This window comes from Mytilus galloprovincialis, chromosome 3 (genome assembly GCF_965363235.1).
Source record: "Mytilus galloprovincialis chromosome 3, xbMytGall1.hap1.1, whole genome shotgun sequence".
Classification (NCBI taxonomy): domain Eukaryota; kingdom Metazoa; phylum Mollusca; class Bivalvia; order Mytilida; family Mytilidae; genus Mytilus; species Mytilus galloprovincialis.
Window position 1 is genome coordinate 105,405,725 of NC_134840.1, and position 19,720 is coordinate 105,425,444.

At 33.4% G+C, this 19,720-nt stretch overlaps 1 protein-coding gene and 1 long non-coding RNA gene across 10 annotated transcripts in view; both read right to left on the reverse strand.

Moving 5' to 3' along the window:
- LOC143069661 (uncharacterized) overlaps positions 1-19,720 on the reverse strand; it is an 87,205-nt gene that overhangs the window by 35,720 nt on the left and 31,765 nt on the right. For all 9 annotated transcript variants that reach the window (XM_076244402.1, XM_076244403.1, XM_076244409.1 and 6 more), the window contains 10 exons: positions 17,268-17,414; positions 16,473-16,539; positions 15,487-15,601; positions 14,581-14,672; positions 10,417-10,613; positions 5,084-5,202; positions 4,429-4,683; positions 3,539-3,658; positions 2,470-2,662; positions 1,830-1,962 (listed from right to left, as the gene is read on the reverse strand). In XM_076244402.1, coding sequence (XP_076100517.1) covers positions 1,830-1,962; positions 2,470-2,662; positions 3,539-3,658; positions 4,429-4,683; positions 5,084-5,202; positions 10,417-10,613; positions 14,581-14,672; positions 15,487-15,601; positions 16,473-16,539; positions 17,268-17,414 — 1,438 coding nt within the window. The remainder of the gene's footprint in view (positions 1-1,829; positions 1,963-2,469; positions 2,663-3,538; positions 3,659-4,428; positions 4,684-5,083; positions 5,203-10,416; positions 10,614-14,580; positions 14,673-15,486; positions 15,602-16,472; positions 16,540-17,267; positions 17,415-19,720) is intronic.
- On the reverse strand, positions 17,672-19,714 carry LOC143069657 (uncharacterized). The gene is made up of 2 exons (XR_012976453.1): positions 19,538-19,714; positions 17,672-19,149 (listed from the first exon to the last, which is right to left on the reverse strand). It is a non-coding gene; the product is annotated as an uncharacterized LOC143069657 (long non-coding RNA).

A 19,720-nucleotide genomic window follows, 5' to 3' on the forward strand; every position in this document is an offset into this window, starting at 1 on the left:
TCATCTGGGGTCAACGCGAATTGATTGTTTTGAATGATTTTTGTACCATATGATAAAGTAACAACTATAAAAGGAAATAAATAAAATTTGTAATGAAAAACAAATGTCTGATTTTTTTCTGAAATTTTTATACCCTCGAGCCTCCTAAAGGGGTGTAAAATTCAGTTTGACAGCTTCAGACGTGATAAAATTTTACCTTTTTCAACTGGACCAAATCACTACTTAACATAAAGATTCAGCACCCAAATTTTTAAAACATGTAATTACATCCCCCTACTTAATATTTCATGCATTTAATATCAAGAAATAAATTGGGAAAGTGTATTAAATAAAACATGCAAGTTATACACTGTTTACACTAGGGACTATATTCGTAGACAACGAAAACCAAAGGACGATAACTGTGTCCTTGGACCATATGTATGAAGATACAAACATATATTTGAGAAAATTAACTCATTATATGACATGAGCTTTGCTCATTGTTGAGGGTCACATTGTGACCAATGGGGTACTATATCCCATTTAAAAGATGGCATATTTATTAAGGGACTTCATCTTCCTTTGTGGTTACTGAATTGGATTGGTATCCTGTAACTTGGATCCTATTCAACATGCACATCTACATATTAGGATCTTACAATGTACAAAGTTTCATTTAGAAGAATTGCAACGACTGTTTTGTAAAGGATAAAAAAAATAAGTTAAAAGGGGCATAATTCTGAATAAAATAAACAGAATAATAAATCCTTTACATGGTAAATTTTTGCATCTCATCATATTCTACAGTGAATCAAATAAGGAATAAAGAAGTTGGTCTTGACAGGACATAAAGGTTGATTCCTATACACCCCCAAACTTGGTTTTAATGGGATAAACCCTCTCCGCCTCCCCCTCCCCCTCCCAAGGTGAAATAAGATAAAGTAACATTAACAATCCTATGCAACAACAAACCATAACAAACAAGAATGTGTCCCAAGTACACGGATGCCCAATCCATACTATCATTTTCATTGTTCAGTGGACCGTGAAAATGGGATAAATTCTCTAATTTGGCATTAAAATTAGAAAGATCATATCATAGGGAGCATGTGTACTAAGCTTTAAGTTGATTGGACTTAACTTCATTAAAAACTACCTCAACCAAAAACTTTGACCTGAAGCGGGACAGACAGACGGAAAAACGGAAGAACAGATGAACGAACAGACAAACATAAGAACAAACAAACGAACGGACGCTCAGACCAGAAAACATAATGCCCATAAATGGGGCATAAAACTTGGTACCACTCTATAAGTTTAAAGCATAAGAACACAAGAATAATCAGAAAAAGCTAGAATAGCCATGTAATACCGTGAATTCTTTTCTTTTTAAGGTTACCAAAAATTGTGAATTGTTTCAGTGGATATTTGATTTCTTGGTTTTGCCAAAGTCTGCATACTACAGTATAGCTAATTTATTATTTGTTGAACATTTAAAAAATATAGGGTTAACATATATCCACAAACAAGAATGTGTCCATAGTACATGGATGCCCCACTCACACTATTATTTTCTATGTTCTGTGAACTGTAAAATTGGGGTCAAAACTCAAATTTGACATTAAAATTAGACAGATCATATCATAGGGAACATGTGTACTAAATTTCAAGTTGATTGCACCTCAATTTCATCCAAAACTACTGTGACCAAAAACTTTCACCTGAAGTGGGACAGAAGGACAAATGGATGCATAGACCAGAAAACTTAATGCCCCTCTATTATCTTAGGTGGGGCATAAAAATAGATATCCTACGAATAATAATAAATCCATAAGAGTAAGACTCACCTATTTTTGTATTAATTTCCACCTTCTTTCCATCAATCTGAGCTAGTATAGTTTTCTGTTCCGATCTCTCGGCCCATCTTCCCTTTGGCTGACCTGATGTCTGCTCAGGACTTTTGGATTTCTCATTTCCAAACTGTAAATAATTAAATATTAATTGAAAATATTTTTTCTGTCAAATTTTGGTTTCAAACTTATTGAATAAGGTTAAGTGTTTAAAAATAATCTCTTATTCTCCTAATTATAGGTTACATATATTTGTACAATTCCCGAGTTAAAACAACAGATTTGCTTTCCACACTAACTTCTGCAAGATACCTGTGTACACATTCTTAAATAGCATTAAATTCTCCTGATATTGTATTTTCTTATTTTATTAACACTTTGCTCAACTATACTTTAATTATCTTTGTTTACCAAACTTTCCCCAGTCAGATAATGTTTCCTTTTCAGAATCTAAAAGACTATGGGTAATGTCATCGGTTGATTTTCAATTTTTCAGGATGTTGTTAGACAATCGATATCGCAACAATTAGGCATAGGTTTTCCAAAATATTACCCAGAAGGTATTAGGATTTAAACGCAGTATTGTAGATAAGATCATTATTTCTGGCCAAATACATCACAGACAATAACTTTTTACCTTGTTTTTAGCCCATTTAGGTAGCTGTCCAATACTAAATCTGTAGTCTAAAGGGGCTTTGGCTTTCTGTTGTCCTGGATGTTGTTTAGTAGGTTGCTGCTGCTGCTTTTCATTGTATTCATTTAGTTCAGCTAATATCTTACTTGGAGTTTTAAACTCTGATTCTCCTGGCGCAGGTATACTTTGTTTAGCACTGTAGATATTAGAATAGAAAAATATTTAATAGCAAATGATACAAGTTTCCAATTTTACTGCTACTAAATAGATACAATGTAAACAATGTTTAGGGGCCAGCTGAAGGACGCCTCCAGGTGCAGGAATTTCTCCCTGCATTTAAGACCTATTGGTGACCTTCTGTTATTGTCTGTTCTATGGTTGGGTTGTTGTCTCTTTGACACATTCCCCATTTCCATTTTCAATTTGATTAAAATCAATCATTTAATTGTATTAAATATAGAACACATATTTTTTGAAATTGAGTTATCTTCCATTGTCCATTTGTAGTTGAGCTTATTTTTATTACAGATTCATTCACAACACAACTTATAGGTATCAACATAAGCTATTAAAGGGTGGTGCTCCATTGTCCTAGATATTTATGCAAGACTTTGATTTCCAGTATTACTCTGGAAACCTTAAATTTGGAATTATATGAGGTAAGCTTGGATAATAATTCTTATTCACTTATTTTGAAAGCCTATATTAAGTTCTTTTTTTGAGACAAAAATTTAAGATACATACATTTTATGAATTTCAGTGTGTTGCAAAAAGTTTTAAATTAATATATATATATTTCAGCTGGTATAATAAGCTCAACCTTTGGGGAAAAAAATCTTTGTTGATCCCTGGGCTTCTGGTCACAAAACATTTCTCAGTATTAGGAGTGCAAATTTTGTGCACAAAACACCAAATGCAGTATTTTGATCAGTTGATTTCTGAGTCTAAGCATGATAATTGTGCTCAAAAATATTTTTATGAACCCAAAGCCTGAGTGATATGTTAAGTCTCCGGTTAGCATATAAATATCTGAAAACTCTCAAACAGTATAACACATTAGTTACAAACTTACGTTTCATTATTATTGTTGTTAGCTGTTACTTCAGCCTCCTGATACATGTTACCCAGGTCTTGTAGTCTGTTTTGCATCATGTTCGTCATCTCTGGCGGTAATCTCCAAACAAATATACACCTAGGTAGAAATTAATTATTTATAGAAATAATCTATTTTTACATGATAGGGAAATTATTGTACAAAAAAAGTAATTACAATATCATTATTAATTCATAAGGGAATTGTCTTCATTACTGATTTTAAGATATTTGTAATACATAGCAGTGGATTCATATATTTTTCAAGTGTTCCAATTTTTTCATGAATTGAAGAAAATTGTATTCATCTAGATTTTTGATTTAACAGTTTTACTAAAGTTTACATAAACACCATTACAATTGTTTTCTTTCTTTAATCAACAAAAAAAATACCCATGAAATCAAAGAAAACTAGAATCCCATTAAAATTGATAAATTTGGAAATTTATATAAAGGATTTTTAAATACAGACAATTTTCATGTTAATAACTGTAGCCGAAATTCAACAGAATTTTTTCTGTACATCATTGGATTTCTGCTGAGGCATACGGAATTAGAATGTGTCCATAGTACAGGGATCCCATCCCGCACTCGCACTATCATTTTCTATGTTCAGACGATGAAATTTGGGTAAAAACTATTTGGCATTAAAATTAAAAAGATCATATCATAGTGAACATGTGTACTAATTTACAAATTGATTGGACTTCAACTTCATCAAAAACTACCTTGACCAAAAACTTTAACCAAAAACTTTCACCTGAAGCTGGACAGACGTACGAACAGACAAACAGATTGACGAACGAACGGATGAAAACATAATGCCCATAAATGGGGCATAATAAATTGGGCATAAAAATAAATACTAACCCATCAGCTGATACAGATATCAGATGTTTGAGATTATTGGTGAACTTTATACTAGTAATAAACTCTGCATGACCGATCATCGAGGCTTGGATTTCTCCCGTGGCATAGTCAATAATAGTTATACTCTTATCAACGGTACAACTAGTGGCAAAGTAAGTTCCAGAGGGATCTAACGATAACTTCATCAGTACTCCATCATCTCCAATAGTTCCTTTGTAATTCTTCCGCTGTTTAGACGTCTTTATTGAATATATCCTGATAAATAAATTCATTGTTAAATCAAGCAACAAGAATGTGCATCCTTAGGACACCATGTTCCTGGCCCCATGTAATTTTTATTTTTTTAGCATCTTTCTTTAACACTTTTTTTTCTTATGGTTGATAAATGTATAATGAATGTGATACTCATATATATAGCTTGATAAAATAATGCCCTGCCACTCAATGGCCAGAAAGCATAAAGCAATCACCAATAAATAAATCTATCAATCAATCAATGGCCAATGCAGAATATAAGTCCTAATATCCTTATTATGAAATACAGCAAATATCTGTTAAGGAATTAAATTGAGTTTTGGTTCGAAGTTGTATAATGTATATTTTTGTTCAGTTGTTTTGATATGTATTTTTTTTCTTTTTTTTTTCTGCTTTTTACCTTATGTTCCTATCTTGACAGGCTGTAGCAGCAAACTTCTCTGTGGGGTCTATAACCATATCATAGATTGTAGTTTTACCAACAAGATGTTGGTCTAAAGTGAACTGTAGGTCTGGATCCTGTAAAAATATAACAGTGAAAACTTACATATAGGTTATTACATGATTTTCTGTAACATACATAACAGGTAGGGTGGATTTTTCTGTGAAAAGTATTTCCCTTTACAAATTCCACATTGAAATATTATCATACTATGCACAAATTAATAAAACAACAAAAAGCAAATGTTAGGCCAGGGTTTTTTAATTTGTTGGTTTACAGATTTTCCCCATGAAAAAGTTGGGTTGGTCGGTCGAAAAAAAGAAGAAAAAAAATATCTTTCAGGACAGAAAAATATCCAAAAAAATATATATTTCACCTGTATAACAATATGTTTGGTATGGTCTTTTGTCATCATTTCTTAAATTTAAGTTCGATGTCAACTGTCAGAAACCTCGCATGAAATCATCTAATAATTTCCAAAAAGGGGGTTTGTTTCCACGGACAAAGACGAAATTATATCGTCATTTTACAAACAAGAAAAACTAGAGGCTCTAAAGAGCCTGTGTCGCTCACCTTGGTCTATGTGCATATTAAACAAAGGACACAAATGGATTCATGACAAAATTGTATTTTGGTGATGGTGATGTGTTTGAAGTTCTTACTTTACTGAACGATTTTGTTTCTTACAATTATATCTATCATGAACTTTGCCCATTAGTAACAGAGAACTATATTTGGTAAAAATTTACATAAATTTACCAAATTAATGAAAATTGTTAAAAATTGACTATAAAGGGCAATAACTCCTTAAGGGGTCAATTGACCATTTAGGTCATGTTGACTTATTTGTAGATCTTACTTTGCTGAACATTATTGCTGTTTACAGTTTATCGCTATCTATAATAGTATTCAAGATAACCAAAAACGGCAAAATTTCTTTAAAAATTACCAATTGGAGGGCAGCAACCCAACAACCAGTTGTCCAATTCATCTGAAAAATTCAGGGCAGATAGATATTGACTTGATTAACAATTTAACTTCTTGTCAGATTTGCTCTAGATGCTTTGGTTTCATAGTTATAAGCAAAAAACTGCATTTTACCCCTATGTTCTATTTTTAGCCGTGGCGGCCATCTTGGTTGAATGGCCAGGTCATCGGACACATTTTTCAAACTAGATACCCCAAAGATGATTGTGGCCTAGTAGTTTCAGTGGAGATTTTGTAAAAGATTACTTAGATTTATGAAAAATGGTTAAAGATTGACTATAAAGGGCAATAACTCCTAAAGGGGTCAACTGACCATTTTGGTCATGTTGACTTATTTGTAGATCTTACTTTGCTGAACATTATTGCTGTTTACAATTTATCTCTATCTATAATAATATTCAAGATAATAACCAAAAACAGCAAAATTTCCTCAAAATTACCAATTCAGGGGCAGCAACCCAACAACCGATTGACCGATTCATCTGAAAATTTCAGGGCAGATAGTTCTTGACCTGATAAACATTTTTATCCCATGTCAGATTTCCTCAAAATGCTTTGGTTTTTGAGTTATAAGCCAAAAACTGCATTTTACCCCTATGTTCTATTTTTACAGTGGCGGCCATCTTGGTTGGTTGACCAGGTCACGCCACACATTTTTTTTTAAACTAGATACCCCAAAGATGATTGTGGCCAAGTTTGGATTAATTTGGCCAAGTAGTTTCAGAGGAGAAGATTTTTGTAAAAGATTACTTTAATTTACGAAAAATGGTTAAAAATTGACTATAAAGGGCAATAACTCCTAAACGGGTCAACTGACCATTTTGGTCATGTTGACTTATTTGTAGATCTTACTTTGCTGAACATTATTGCTGTTTACAGTTTATCTCTATCTATAATAATATTCAAGATAATAACCAAAAACAGCAAAATTTCCTCAAAATTACCAATTCAGGGGCAGCAACCCAACAACCGATTGACCGATTCATCTGAAAATTTTAGAGCAGATAGATCTTGACCTGATAAACATTTTTATCCCATGTCAGATTTCCTCAAAATGCTTTGGTTTTTGAGTTATAAGCCAAAAACTGCATTTTACCCCTTTGTTCTATTTTTAGCCGTGGCGGCCATCTTGGTTGGTTGACCAGGTCACACCACACATTTTTTAAACTAGATACCCCAAAGATGATTGTGGCCAAGTTTGGATTAATTTGACCAAGTAGTTTCAGAGGAGAAGATTTTTGTAAAAGATTACTTTAATTTACGAAAAATGGTTAAAAATTGACTATAAAGGGCAATAACTCCTAAACAGGTCAACTGACCATTTTGGTCATGTTGACTTATTTGTAGATCTTACTTTGCTGAACATTATTGCTGTTTCATAGATGCCAACCCCTTTTGACACAATCAGTAACAGACTATCAAAATTTCCGTATTTTTGAAAAGTTTTCAGTAATCATTCATAAACTTGCATTTACCAATAAAAATTACTGACGAGTGGTTGCAAAATGATGTGCACTAAAATTTGTCGTTCAACATGTTGTCTGTAGTATGCATTCCATTCATTAATTGTTCAGAATGAGATGTTCTCAACTCGTACATTTTCGTTTTGTCAAGGAGAAGTAGAGAAAGGGGGAAAGCTACTTCATAAAACGCAAGTTTGCCTCTTCGGAAGTCAGTTAGTTCTCAACAATAGGTTGATAACTCCCGAGAAACCGGAAGCTTTACATTGGCGTTTTCTAAATACCGGACCAGGACGGAAAAGTAATGATCAAAATCCGCGTTTTACAAAATTGAACGGCGATGATTGGAAATCCGTAACTATTCGACTTCGACCGTAATAGCGTAGTTTTTATCGCAAAATCGGAAAAACTACGGAAAAATCGTAATGGTTGGCATCTATGCTGTTTACAGTTTATCTCTATCTATAATAATATTCAAGATAATAACCAAAAACAGCAAAATTTCTTCAAAATTACCAATTCAGGGGCAGCAACCCAACAACCGATTGACCGATTCATCTGAAAATTTCAGGGCAGATAGATCTTGACCTGATAAACATTTTTACCCCACGTCAGATTTGCTCTGAATGCTTTGGTTTTTGAGTTATAAGCCAAAAACTGCATTTTACCCCTATGTTCTATTTTTAGCCGTGGCGGCCATCTTGGTTTGTTGACCGGGTCACGCCACACATTTTTTAAACTAGATACCCCAATGATGATTGTGGCCAAGTTTGGTTTGATTTGGCCCAGTAGTTTCAGAGGAGAAGATTTTTGTAAAAGTTAACGACGACGGACGACGACGACGACGACGGACGACGGACGACGACGGACGACGGACGCCAAGTGATGAGAAAAGCTCACTTGGCCCTTCGGGCCAGGTGAGCTAAAAAACAAGATACGCATAGCTCTTTATCAATTTCATGAAACTTGGTGAATAATGGTGTTCAAGCACAAGAACTGATAAAGAAAAAGTTGCAAAAACGTCAACGAAAATAAGTTTCAACATTCGTGTCACAAAACGTAATAGACTCATCCACTGGAAAAATGAGGATATCAGGTTCATCAGTTGTCATGCATTCCCGTTTTTTTTATCCAAATAGACGTGTTTTTTTTATTATCTATGAAACAAGAAAATTTAAATGATTTGTTTATATTTAGTACTTTAACTTGATTCTTCCACGTTTGTACAAGTCCATTTTCTATTTTCTTTGAGATTATGCATCTTACGGAATGATGACAAATACGGGAAAACGAACTTATTGTCTGATGGGTTTTAAACACAGGTTTCGTTCCATAAAAGTATTTGCGCAAACAACATTTCAAGGTCAGTTATTGATTTGTCTATTTTTAAATACAATGTACGTAAACATACTGATTATTTTTTAGGTTTATTTTTTCACAACACAAAGTGTTATCAATTATTCTATTAGTGTTTAATGCATTTCATTTCATAAAAAAGAATATTTTATTTAATTTTCGGGGATAATGTATTTGATAGGAATAAAAAAGCATGAAATGTCAATTTTATTTTTATTCTGGAAATCAGAAAAATAGGGTCGGCCGATCCGTAAATCAACAAATAAAAAAAAACTGGCCTTATGTTACATGTAATTAGATCAGATTTACCAGATTAAAAAGAAATTTAAAAAAAAATAAAGGGCTCAATTGATGTCCATTTCTATAGTAATCTGATACCATGTGAGTTAGAGTTGAAAAGGAATTGAAAGAAATTTGTTCCTCACTATATGACCATTTCTAAAGGATGCAGATTTACTGTCAGAACATTTTTACTCACTCTTTGAGCATTTCGATTTATTTACTTCACATCTGACAGAACATTTTTCTCACCATTTGAGCATTTTCGAAGAGTAAGTAGAGATTACAATCCAAATCTATCAGAACATTTATAGTGAACCCTATGATAGTTTTCCATAGATTCACCTGCAAGTTACCTGTCGATTTAAACTTTTGGCAGTTCTATTGTCCCATCTAACAAATACAACAGGTATTGTTCTCTGTATAGTTTATTTACCAGGACCTTTAAATTTCTTCTAGGAGAAATATATCACTCATTGATTAATATACCTGAACAAAAAATTGAACTGTCAATGATGAAAAAATACTTATACCAATACTAAGAAAGGACTCACAAAACTGCATGTGGTGTTGTATTTATTCAATACCAAAAACTCGTTTTTATTGTGTTCAATATTAATAATGATTTAAAAATTATAAGTTGATTTCTGATCAAATATTCAATAAATGTTTTTGTGTGTTTGATAAATAAAAATTTGAATATTATTATTTTTAAATTAAGGTCTTCATAAAAATAGTCTATAAATTAACAACAAAAAAAAACGTGCAAATTCATTGGAAAATACTAAAAAATGTGTCTAAAATAAACTTTTTATTATTAAATCAGATTTTATATTGAACAGATTGAAAATATATTAATGATATATTGAATAAATACAATATTGCATACAGTTTAGGTGAGTTTATAGAAGTATTTCAATAAAAAAAAACAGATAATTTTTTGGTCAGGTAAATTAATCAATGAGTGATATATTTCTCCTAGAAGAAATTTAAAGGTCCTGGTGAATGAACTATACAGAGAACAATACCTGTTGTATTTGTTAGATGGGACAATAGAACTTACAAAAGTTTAAATCGACAGGTAACTTGCAGGTGAATCTATGGAAAACTATCATAGGGTTCGCTATAATACACATCAATTCATGATTTCAGTAGTAAAAAGAGTAAAGATTGGTTTGCTTCACAACAAGTTAGAACATTTCTACTCACCATGTGAGCATTTCTGAAGAGTAATGATTTGTCTGCTCCACAACTGAGCATTTTTAACTGTTTCTCAGTCTGTGTAAATCTGACAGCTGTTATAGATGATGAATGGTCGTCTAGGGTCTGTAACAGTTTATAGTTCTGTTCTACATCAAATACATGTAACATTCGATCTCTACTGCTGGTTGCCAACAACTTTGGACCTGAAAAACAAAATCATTGAATTATAGAACTTGAAGGTAGACTTTTCAAGTATTATATGCAGTTTACTGATTAATCTTTCAGATTAAAGTTGAATTTAACAATGAATAACATGAGTAGTGCTTGAGCCAAGATCTTGTTGCATTTTGATCTTGATATCAGGCATAAGCTCTTCAGTACTAACTGAAGACTTTCCAGCATTAGACATGATAAAGAACAGCAATAAAAGACATTCCTTGATCAGACTCTAATTTTGGGTGCTAGTTGAGAAAATGGTTATTTCAGGGTATGTTCTTCAGGCAATATTTTTCACTGATGTTTGCTTGATTGATTAATGATTGCTTTATGCCTGCTCAGCACACAAAAAGGGCTATGTCATGATGCTTGAACACTATATATATATATATATATATATATATATATATATATATATATAAAAGTCTATAAAAACGACCAACCAGCAAATTTACTATGTACCGGATCGTCTAGAATAGGCGATACTATGCAGATTAGGAAAAAATTATATCAGTCTAAAAATTTGCACAACGGTACTGATATAAGATGCTATAATACGAAAATGTTGTTATTAAATCGTGTTGACAAATATTTCGGCTCAACAAATGGCCTTCTTCAAGTGTCACAAGTTTTAACAATACTGATACATAATGTATAAGGTGTAAAAATAGATCAGTAATAATACAGGTAAGTTTTGGTCGATTGATTTTAATCCAAAATCCTGAATATCATAATATAAACAAAACACTATAATTCAATATACGTGACTGTGTATATTAACAAATAAAAATGAGTGAAAAACAAAACCGTTAGTATTTCTTATTGATGCCGTTTGGATGATGTACATTAAGTTCCTTTATCCAAAAGCTTTCCCGAACCTGTCGCTGGGCATCACTCCAGTGAATGTTCTGTTCAATCACTAGAATTTTCATGCGGTTAAAGTCATCAGGTTTGTGACCCGACTGTCTGAAGTGCTGAGAAACTGGGAGAAGTGGCTTCTTACAGATATCACTCCTATGGCCATTGAGGCGTTTGTGGAAAGGCTGCTTTGACTCACCAACATATTGGAGGCCACAAACCGAACATTCTAGTATGTAAATAACATTCATACTTTTGCAGGTAACATTGCAAAATATCTTATAGTTGTTTTCGGTTGCCTTACTGTGAAATGTTGATGAATGCTGCATCTGTAGGCAGCATTTGCAGCGTTTTTCTTCACACGAACGGCATTCTCCAGAAGTACTTCTATTATCAGACACTTCAGCCCGCACCAGCAGGTTCCGCAGACTACTAGGTTGCCTAAAAGCTATCATTGGAGGCTCGGGAAAAATCTTGGATAGTTTGGAATTCTTTTCAACTGATTTCCAATGCTCACGAATGACACCAAAGCTGTTTTTGAGAGATGGGTGGTAAGTAAGAACACATGGAGTCCTTTTATTTTTCTTTATAACTTTGTATTCCAATAGTTCACTCCTGGGAATTGACTCCGCTTTTTGAAAGCTTTTTTTGATATTTCTGTGTTTGTAGCCCCTTTTCTTCAAGCGAGTTTCAAGTTGACGTAGTTGTCTTTTAGTTGTTTCTGTGTTGGAACATATTCGCTTGACTCTAAGTGCCTGACTGTATGGAATGCTCTTGGTAAGATGAGCAGGATGGCAACTTTTAGGGGACAAATATTGATGAGTGTAATAAACTAGATATCATTGAGATGGGAGCCATCTCTGTGGGCCCCGCTGTGAATAATGTGCATTAAAAAATTGTATCTTTACCTTAGGACATGGGTTTGTCAACTGAAATCAAAGTTTTTGACCTTGACCTTTGACCTATGAAGTTGTAAATAAATTATGACACCCTTTGGTGTTGGTTTATAAACATGCCAAGTATAAACTTTGAAATGATAAAGGTTCTCAAGATATAGAGCGGACACAATCTTTACCATAGGACATGGGGTTGTCAACTGAAACCAAAGTTTTTGACCTTGACCTTTGACCTAGGAAGTTGCACATAAATTATGACACACCCTTTGGTGTTGGTTTATATACATGTCAAGTATAAACTTTGAAATGATAACGGTTCTCAAGATATAGAGCGGACACAATCTTTACCTTAGGACATGGGGTTGTCAACTGAAACCAAAGTTTTTGACCTTGAACTATACCCTAGGCAGTCGTTCATAAATTATGACACACCCTCTGGTGTTGGTTCATATACATGTCAAGTATAAACCTTGAAATCATAACGGTTCTCAAGATATAGAGCGGACACGATCTTCACCACAGGACACAGGGTTGTCAACTGAAACCAAAGTTTTTTTACCTTGACCTTTGACCTAGGAAGTTGTACATACATCATGACACGCCCTCTGGTGGTGGTTAATAAACATGTAAAGTATAAAGTATGAAATCATAATGGTTCTCTAGATATGGAGCGGACACAAAGTGTTACGGACGGACGGACGGACAGACTGATCACTATAGGGGACCGCCTTTGGCGGAACCATAATCACTATAGGGGACCGCCTTTGGCGGGACCCTAATCACTATAGGGGACCGCCTTTGGCGGGACCCTAATAAAAGCGACGAGGATTTAGATACTTTTATCACTCATGCCAACAACATACATCCTAGTATCAAATTTACTCATGAGAAGTCTAAATCCAAAATCGCCTTCCTCGATACCTCAAGTTCCCTCACAGAGGGCATCATATCTACAGATTTATATTCTAAACCTACTGACACTCATCAATATTTGTCCCCTAAAAGTTGCCATCCTGCTCATCTTACCAAGAGCATTCCATACAGTCAGGCACTTAGAGTCAAGCGAATATGTTCCAACACAGAAACAACTAAAAGACAACTACGTCAACTTGAAACTCGCTTGAAGAAAAGGGGCTACAAACACAGAAATATCAAAAAAAGCTTTCAGAAAGCGGAGTCAATTCCCAGGAGTGAACTATTGGAATACAAAGTTAAAAAGAAAAATAAAAGGACTCCATGTGTTCTTACTTACCACCCATCTCTCAAAAACAGCTTTGGTGTCATTCGTGAGCATTGGAAATCAGTTGAAAAGAATTCCAAACTATCCAAGATTTTTCCCGAGCCTCCAATGATAGCTTTTAGGCAACCTAGTAGTCTGCGGAACCTGCTGGTGCGGGCTGAAGTGTCTGATAATAGAAGTACTTCTGGAGAATGTCGTTCGTGTGAAGAAAAACGCTGCAAATGCTGCCTACAGATGCAGCATTCATCAACATTTCACAGTAAGGCAACCGAAAACAACTATAAGATATTTTGCAATGTTACCTGCAAAAGTATGAATGTTATTTACATACTAGAATGTTCGGTTTGTGGCCTCCAATATGTTGGTGAGTCAAAGCAGCCTTTCCACAAACGCCTCAATGGCCATAGGAGTGATATCTCTAAGAAGCCACTTCTCCCAGTTTCTCAGCACTTCAGACAGTCGGGTCACAAACCTGATGACTTTAACCGCATGAAAATTCTAGTGATTGAACAGAACATTCACTGGAGTGATGCCCAGCGACAGGTTCGGGAAAGCTTTTGGATAAAGGAACTTAATGTACATCATCCAAACGGCATCAATAAGAAATACTAACGGTTTTGTTTTTCACTCATTTTTATTTGTTAATATACACAGTCACGTATATTGAATTATAGTGTTTTGTTTATATTATGATATTCAGGATTTTGGATTAAAATCAATCGACCAAAACTTACCTGTATTATTACTGATCTATTTTTACACCTTATACATTATGTATCAGTATTGTTAAAACTTGTGACACTTGAAGAAGGCCATTTGTTGAGCCGAAATATTTGTCAACACGATTTAATAACAACATTTTCGTATTATAACATCTTATATCAGTACCGTTGTGCAAATTTTAAGACTGATATATATATATATATATATATACTAGTTATTCAATAAAATTATATTTACCTAATTTAAAGTTACTATACTGCAAACACAACACTTCCTGGTCATGGGCTTCTATTGTAGCTATTTCTTGCAGGGTCTCTAAATCATGTATTCTGAAAAATAAAGTATATATGGATTCAAAATTTATAATGAAAACAAAATTCTCACCCTTATATAAGCAACATGACAGGTGCCACATGTGGATCAGGATATGCTTACCCTTCTAGAGCACCTGAGATTACCCCCAGTTTTTGGTGGGGTAAGTGTTGCTTAGTCTTTATTTCTATGTGTCTTTTATACTATTTTTTGTCTGTTTGTCATTTCTTTTATAGCCATGGAGTTGTCAGTTTATTTTTCGATCTATGAGTTTGAATGTCACTCTGGTATCTTACACCCCTCTTTTACAATGTGAGCCCAGAATTTGTTTGCATTTTTAAAGCAAATCAACCATCTGTGGATTCATTATCATTTCTTGGACACCAATTTTCATGGAATTCATAGGAATGAGTGAACCACAAATTTGAACATTCAAGAAAGTATTTCTTTTTAATTGGCACAAAAATGTTGTTTCTCACACCCCAGGAAAATTGGTGCCAACAAAGTTATGAATCCCAGTGTCAAGCAAATTATCAAGACCAACCTTTTCAAATTATCAAACTCATAGTTTAGAATCACACCTTGTATTTATCCAATTCTGTTACCAAAATTTTAAAGTTGTGTTTTGTATAAACACTACTGTAATCAGACACCTATTGTTTAGAAATATACATTACACTACGAATACTTTCACAAGAGAATACACATTAAGAAGCACATAGGTCCTCAAAAATCCTTTTGGAACTAACACTTATTTGAAAAAAAAAGTATCTATTCAAACTCACATACAAATAACCAAATGTTTCTTTTAAACAGCAAATCATACCATACCTTATATTACCAATTCTGTCTCCAGAAGCTAAGTGTTTAGAATCAGGACTGATACATAAAGATCTTATACCATTTTTATCATCATAATTTGTATCTGTTTTATCAGTACCTCCAGCTGAAACGTATATCAAATGTTAACTTAAACACACTACACCTTTTCTTCGTATAAAAATACAGCAACATTTTAAAAGTATATTCATTGCATGTTAAATATTGTTATTTGTTTTACAAAATCTGGTAAAATATAAAAATGATGGACATCCAAATCTTGAAATTGTGTTTGATAAGATGGAAGTCGCTTTTAGGTAAATTTGTCTTGACCCTAAACGATTTTAGATTGTCATCAAGTTCAAGAGTTATCAATTGTTGAGTGTATGGGGTAACTGGAATGATGTGGACCTCTGAAGACTGTTATGGTTAAACTGTTTTGTTAGGTTGCTGTCTCAATGATGTTTTAACACAGTATCGATTGTTAATAAGTCAAACTAACAATTGAAAATACAGTATTATTTTTAAATATTTAAAAATTAAAATCTTATTACATTAAATCCTAAGCTACATTAAATTATTGTATTTTCCAATTGATTTTTTGGAAAAAAAAGTTTTTTTTTTATTTTTGGAAAAAAAAGAAATGCGTTCAATACTAGAGGGACATTCAAATAAATCTTCTCCCCCCCCCCCCCACATTTTTTACAAATGATATGCATATAAAAGGAGACAGCTCTAGCTTTTCTTAAATGTAAGAATTTTGAACAGGCTTTTCAATAAAAAAAAAATACCCTGGTGTCAAAATGCTATGGGAAATTAGATTAACTACCACTGTAACTCCAGGTTAAAGCAATAAGAGTAACACACTATTAAGAAAAAAATAATTCATCCAATCTTTGTATATGGTATTAAACTGAGGAACTATTGAATCTTCATTCTAACTATATAATATACGGCCATAAGGTTTTTGTCGGTCAGACTATAAATTCTTGACTTACCTGGATTATAGTTAACATCCCTCAAGTAATTCAATGATGGGTCAGTATAAATAACTTTCAGCAATTCCTGAAAATTTATATAATTCATTACGAGTTAAAAGACAACACAAAAAAAAAAAAACTTTACTATGTATTCTATATAGTATCTTTGAAGACAATGAGCAACATTCAGGAAAAGATTACCTTAGTTGTATTTGGCAAAACTTTTAGGATTTTCGGTCTTCAATGCTCTTCAACTTTTTACTTTATTTGTTTTTTTTTAAACTTTTTTTGATTTGAATGTCACTGATGAGTCTTTTGAAGTCGAAATGCATGTCTGGCGCCAACACAAAATTTCAATCCTGGTATCTATGATGAGTTTATTCATAAGTTGGCCTATGTAAGAGAATTGTTAATCAACTGTCTCAAATTGAGTTTATCTAGTAAAATAGTTTTACATAGGCCAAGATTATAATACAATATAGTTATCTCACTTCTAATGCAAAATAAACATGGCATTCAATAACAAATCTCATAATTATATAAATAAAATAAATGGAAAATGTGTCCATGGGATGCAGATGATGGCATACATATAACTTTATAAAAAACAGAACTTTACCCATATGCTGCGTTTTTCTTACCACAGGTTATCAAGTCAATGATAATGTTCTTTACTTTATAAATCTTTATCAGGATCTAATAAGCAATTTGTTAATGATTTTACACCATAATTTTGTTTTTATTCAAATCTTAAAAATATTCATTAATACAACCATTGATGCAGTACATGATCATTTAGATATCATTATTTACCTGTGAAAATATATTCCTTTTATAAATGTTCATATCTTTCATATGTGGGTCTAGATTCCAGATCCTGACTGTATCATCACTAGAACATGTTATAAATGATCCTGGAGGGAGAATCTGTTTCTGATCTTCCTGAATGGGCAAACTTGTCTGAAATAAATATAAAATCATTTTTATTACATATTAACTTTTATATACATGTAGTTTTCTTCATATATAGATATAGGAAGATGTTGTATGAGTGCCAATGAGACAACTCTCCATCCAAATAACAATTTATAAAAGTAAACAATTATAGGTCAATGTACGGCCTTCAACACAGAGCCTTGGCTCACACCGAACAACAAGCTATAAAGGACCCCAAAATTACTAGTGTAAAACCATTCAAACGGGAAAATCAACGGTCTAATCTATATAAAACAAGAATGTGTCCACAGTACACGGATGCCCCACTCACACTATCATTTTCTATGTTTAAAGGACTGTGAAATTGGAATAAATTCTCTAATTTGGCATTAAAATTAGAATGATCTTATCAAAGGGAACATGTATACTAAGTTCAAGTTGATTGGACTTCTACTTTATCAAAAACTACCTTGACCAAAAACTTTAACCTGAAATTTGCACTATCATTTTCTATGTTCAGTGAACCGTAAAATTGGGGTCAAAACTCTAATTTGGCATTTAAATTAGAAAGATCATATCATAGGGCACATGTATACTAAGTTTCAAGTTGATTGGACTTCAACTTCATCAACAAGAGTGCACACACTGAAATGTCTCGCCTTCTTTACTAATCATTGACATTATGTTGATAGTCCTAAGTATAAAGCTTTATTACAACTGTCACATAAACTTAACATTAACCAAGATAGCTAAACAAAGACCAATGAACCATGAAAATGAGGTCAAGGTCAGATGAACCATGCCAGGCAGACATGTACAGCTAACAAAGCTTCCATACAACAAATATAGTTGACCTATTACTTATAGTTTAAGAAAAATAGACCAAAACACAAAAACTTAACACTGTGCAATGAACCGTGCAATTGAGGTCATGGTCAAATAAACCTGCGGGACTGACATATAGATCATAATATATTTCCATACACCAAATATAGCTGACCTTTGGCATATAAAATTAGATAAAAAGACCAAAACTTAAAAACTTAACTTTGACCACTGAACCATGAAAATGAGGTCAAGGTCAGATGACATCTGCCCGCTAGACATGTACACCTTACAATCATTCCATACAACAAATATAGTAGACCTATTGCATAAAGTATGAGAAAAACAGACCAAAACACAAAAACTTAACTATAACCACTGAACCATGAAAATGAGGTCAAGGTCAGATGACACCTGCCAGTTGGACATGTACACCTTCCAGTCCTTCCATACACCAAATATACCAGTCCTATTGCTTATAGTATCTGAGATATGGACTTGACCACCAAAACTTAACCTTGTTCACTGATCCATGAAATGAGGTCGAGGTCAAGTGAAAACTGTCTGACGGGCATGAGGACCTTGCAAGGTACGCACATACCAAATATAGTTATCCTATTACTTATAATAAGAGAGAATTCAACATTACAAAAATTCTGAACTTTTTTTTCAAGTGGTCACTGAACCATGAAAATGAGGTCAAGGACATTGGACATGTGACTGACGGAAACTTCGTAACATGAGGCATCTATATACAAAGTATGAAGCATCTAGGTCTTTCACCTTCTAAAATATAAACCTTTTAAGAAGTTAGCTAACGCCGCCGCCGTAGCCGCCGTAGCCGCCGCCGCCGCCGGATCACTATCCCTATGTCGAGCTTTCTGCAACAAAAGTTGCAGGCTCGACAAAAACTACCTTGACCAAAAACTTTAACCTGAAGCCAAAAACTTTAACCTGAAATTTGCACTATCATTTTCTATGTTCAGTGAACCGTAAAATTGGGGTCAAAACTCTAATTTGGCATTTAAATTAGAAAGATCATATCATAGGGCACATGTATACTAAGTTTCAAGTTGATTGGACTTCAACTTCATCAAAAACTACCTTGACCAAAAACTTTAACCTGAAATTTGCAGAAATTTGCACTATCATTTTCTATGTTCAGTGAACCGTAAAATTGGGGTCAAAACTCTAATTTGGCATTTAAATTAGAAAGATCATATCATAGGGCACATGTATACTAAGTTTCAAGTTGATTGGACTTCAACTTCATCAAAAACTACCTTGACCAAAAACTTTAACCTGAAGCCAAAAACTTTAACCTGAAATTTGCACTATCATTTTCTATGTTCACTGAACCGTAAAATTGGGGTCAAAACTCTAATTTGGCATTTAAATTAGAAAGATCATATCATAGGGCACATGTATACTAAGTTTCAAGTTGATTGGACTTCAACTTCATCAAAAACTACCTTGACCAAAAACTTTAACCTGAAATTTGCAGA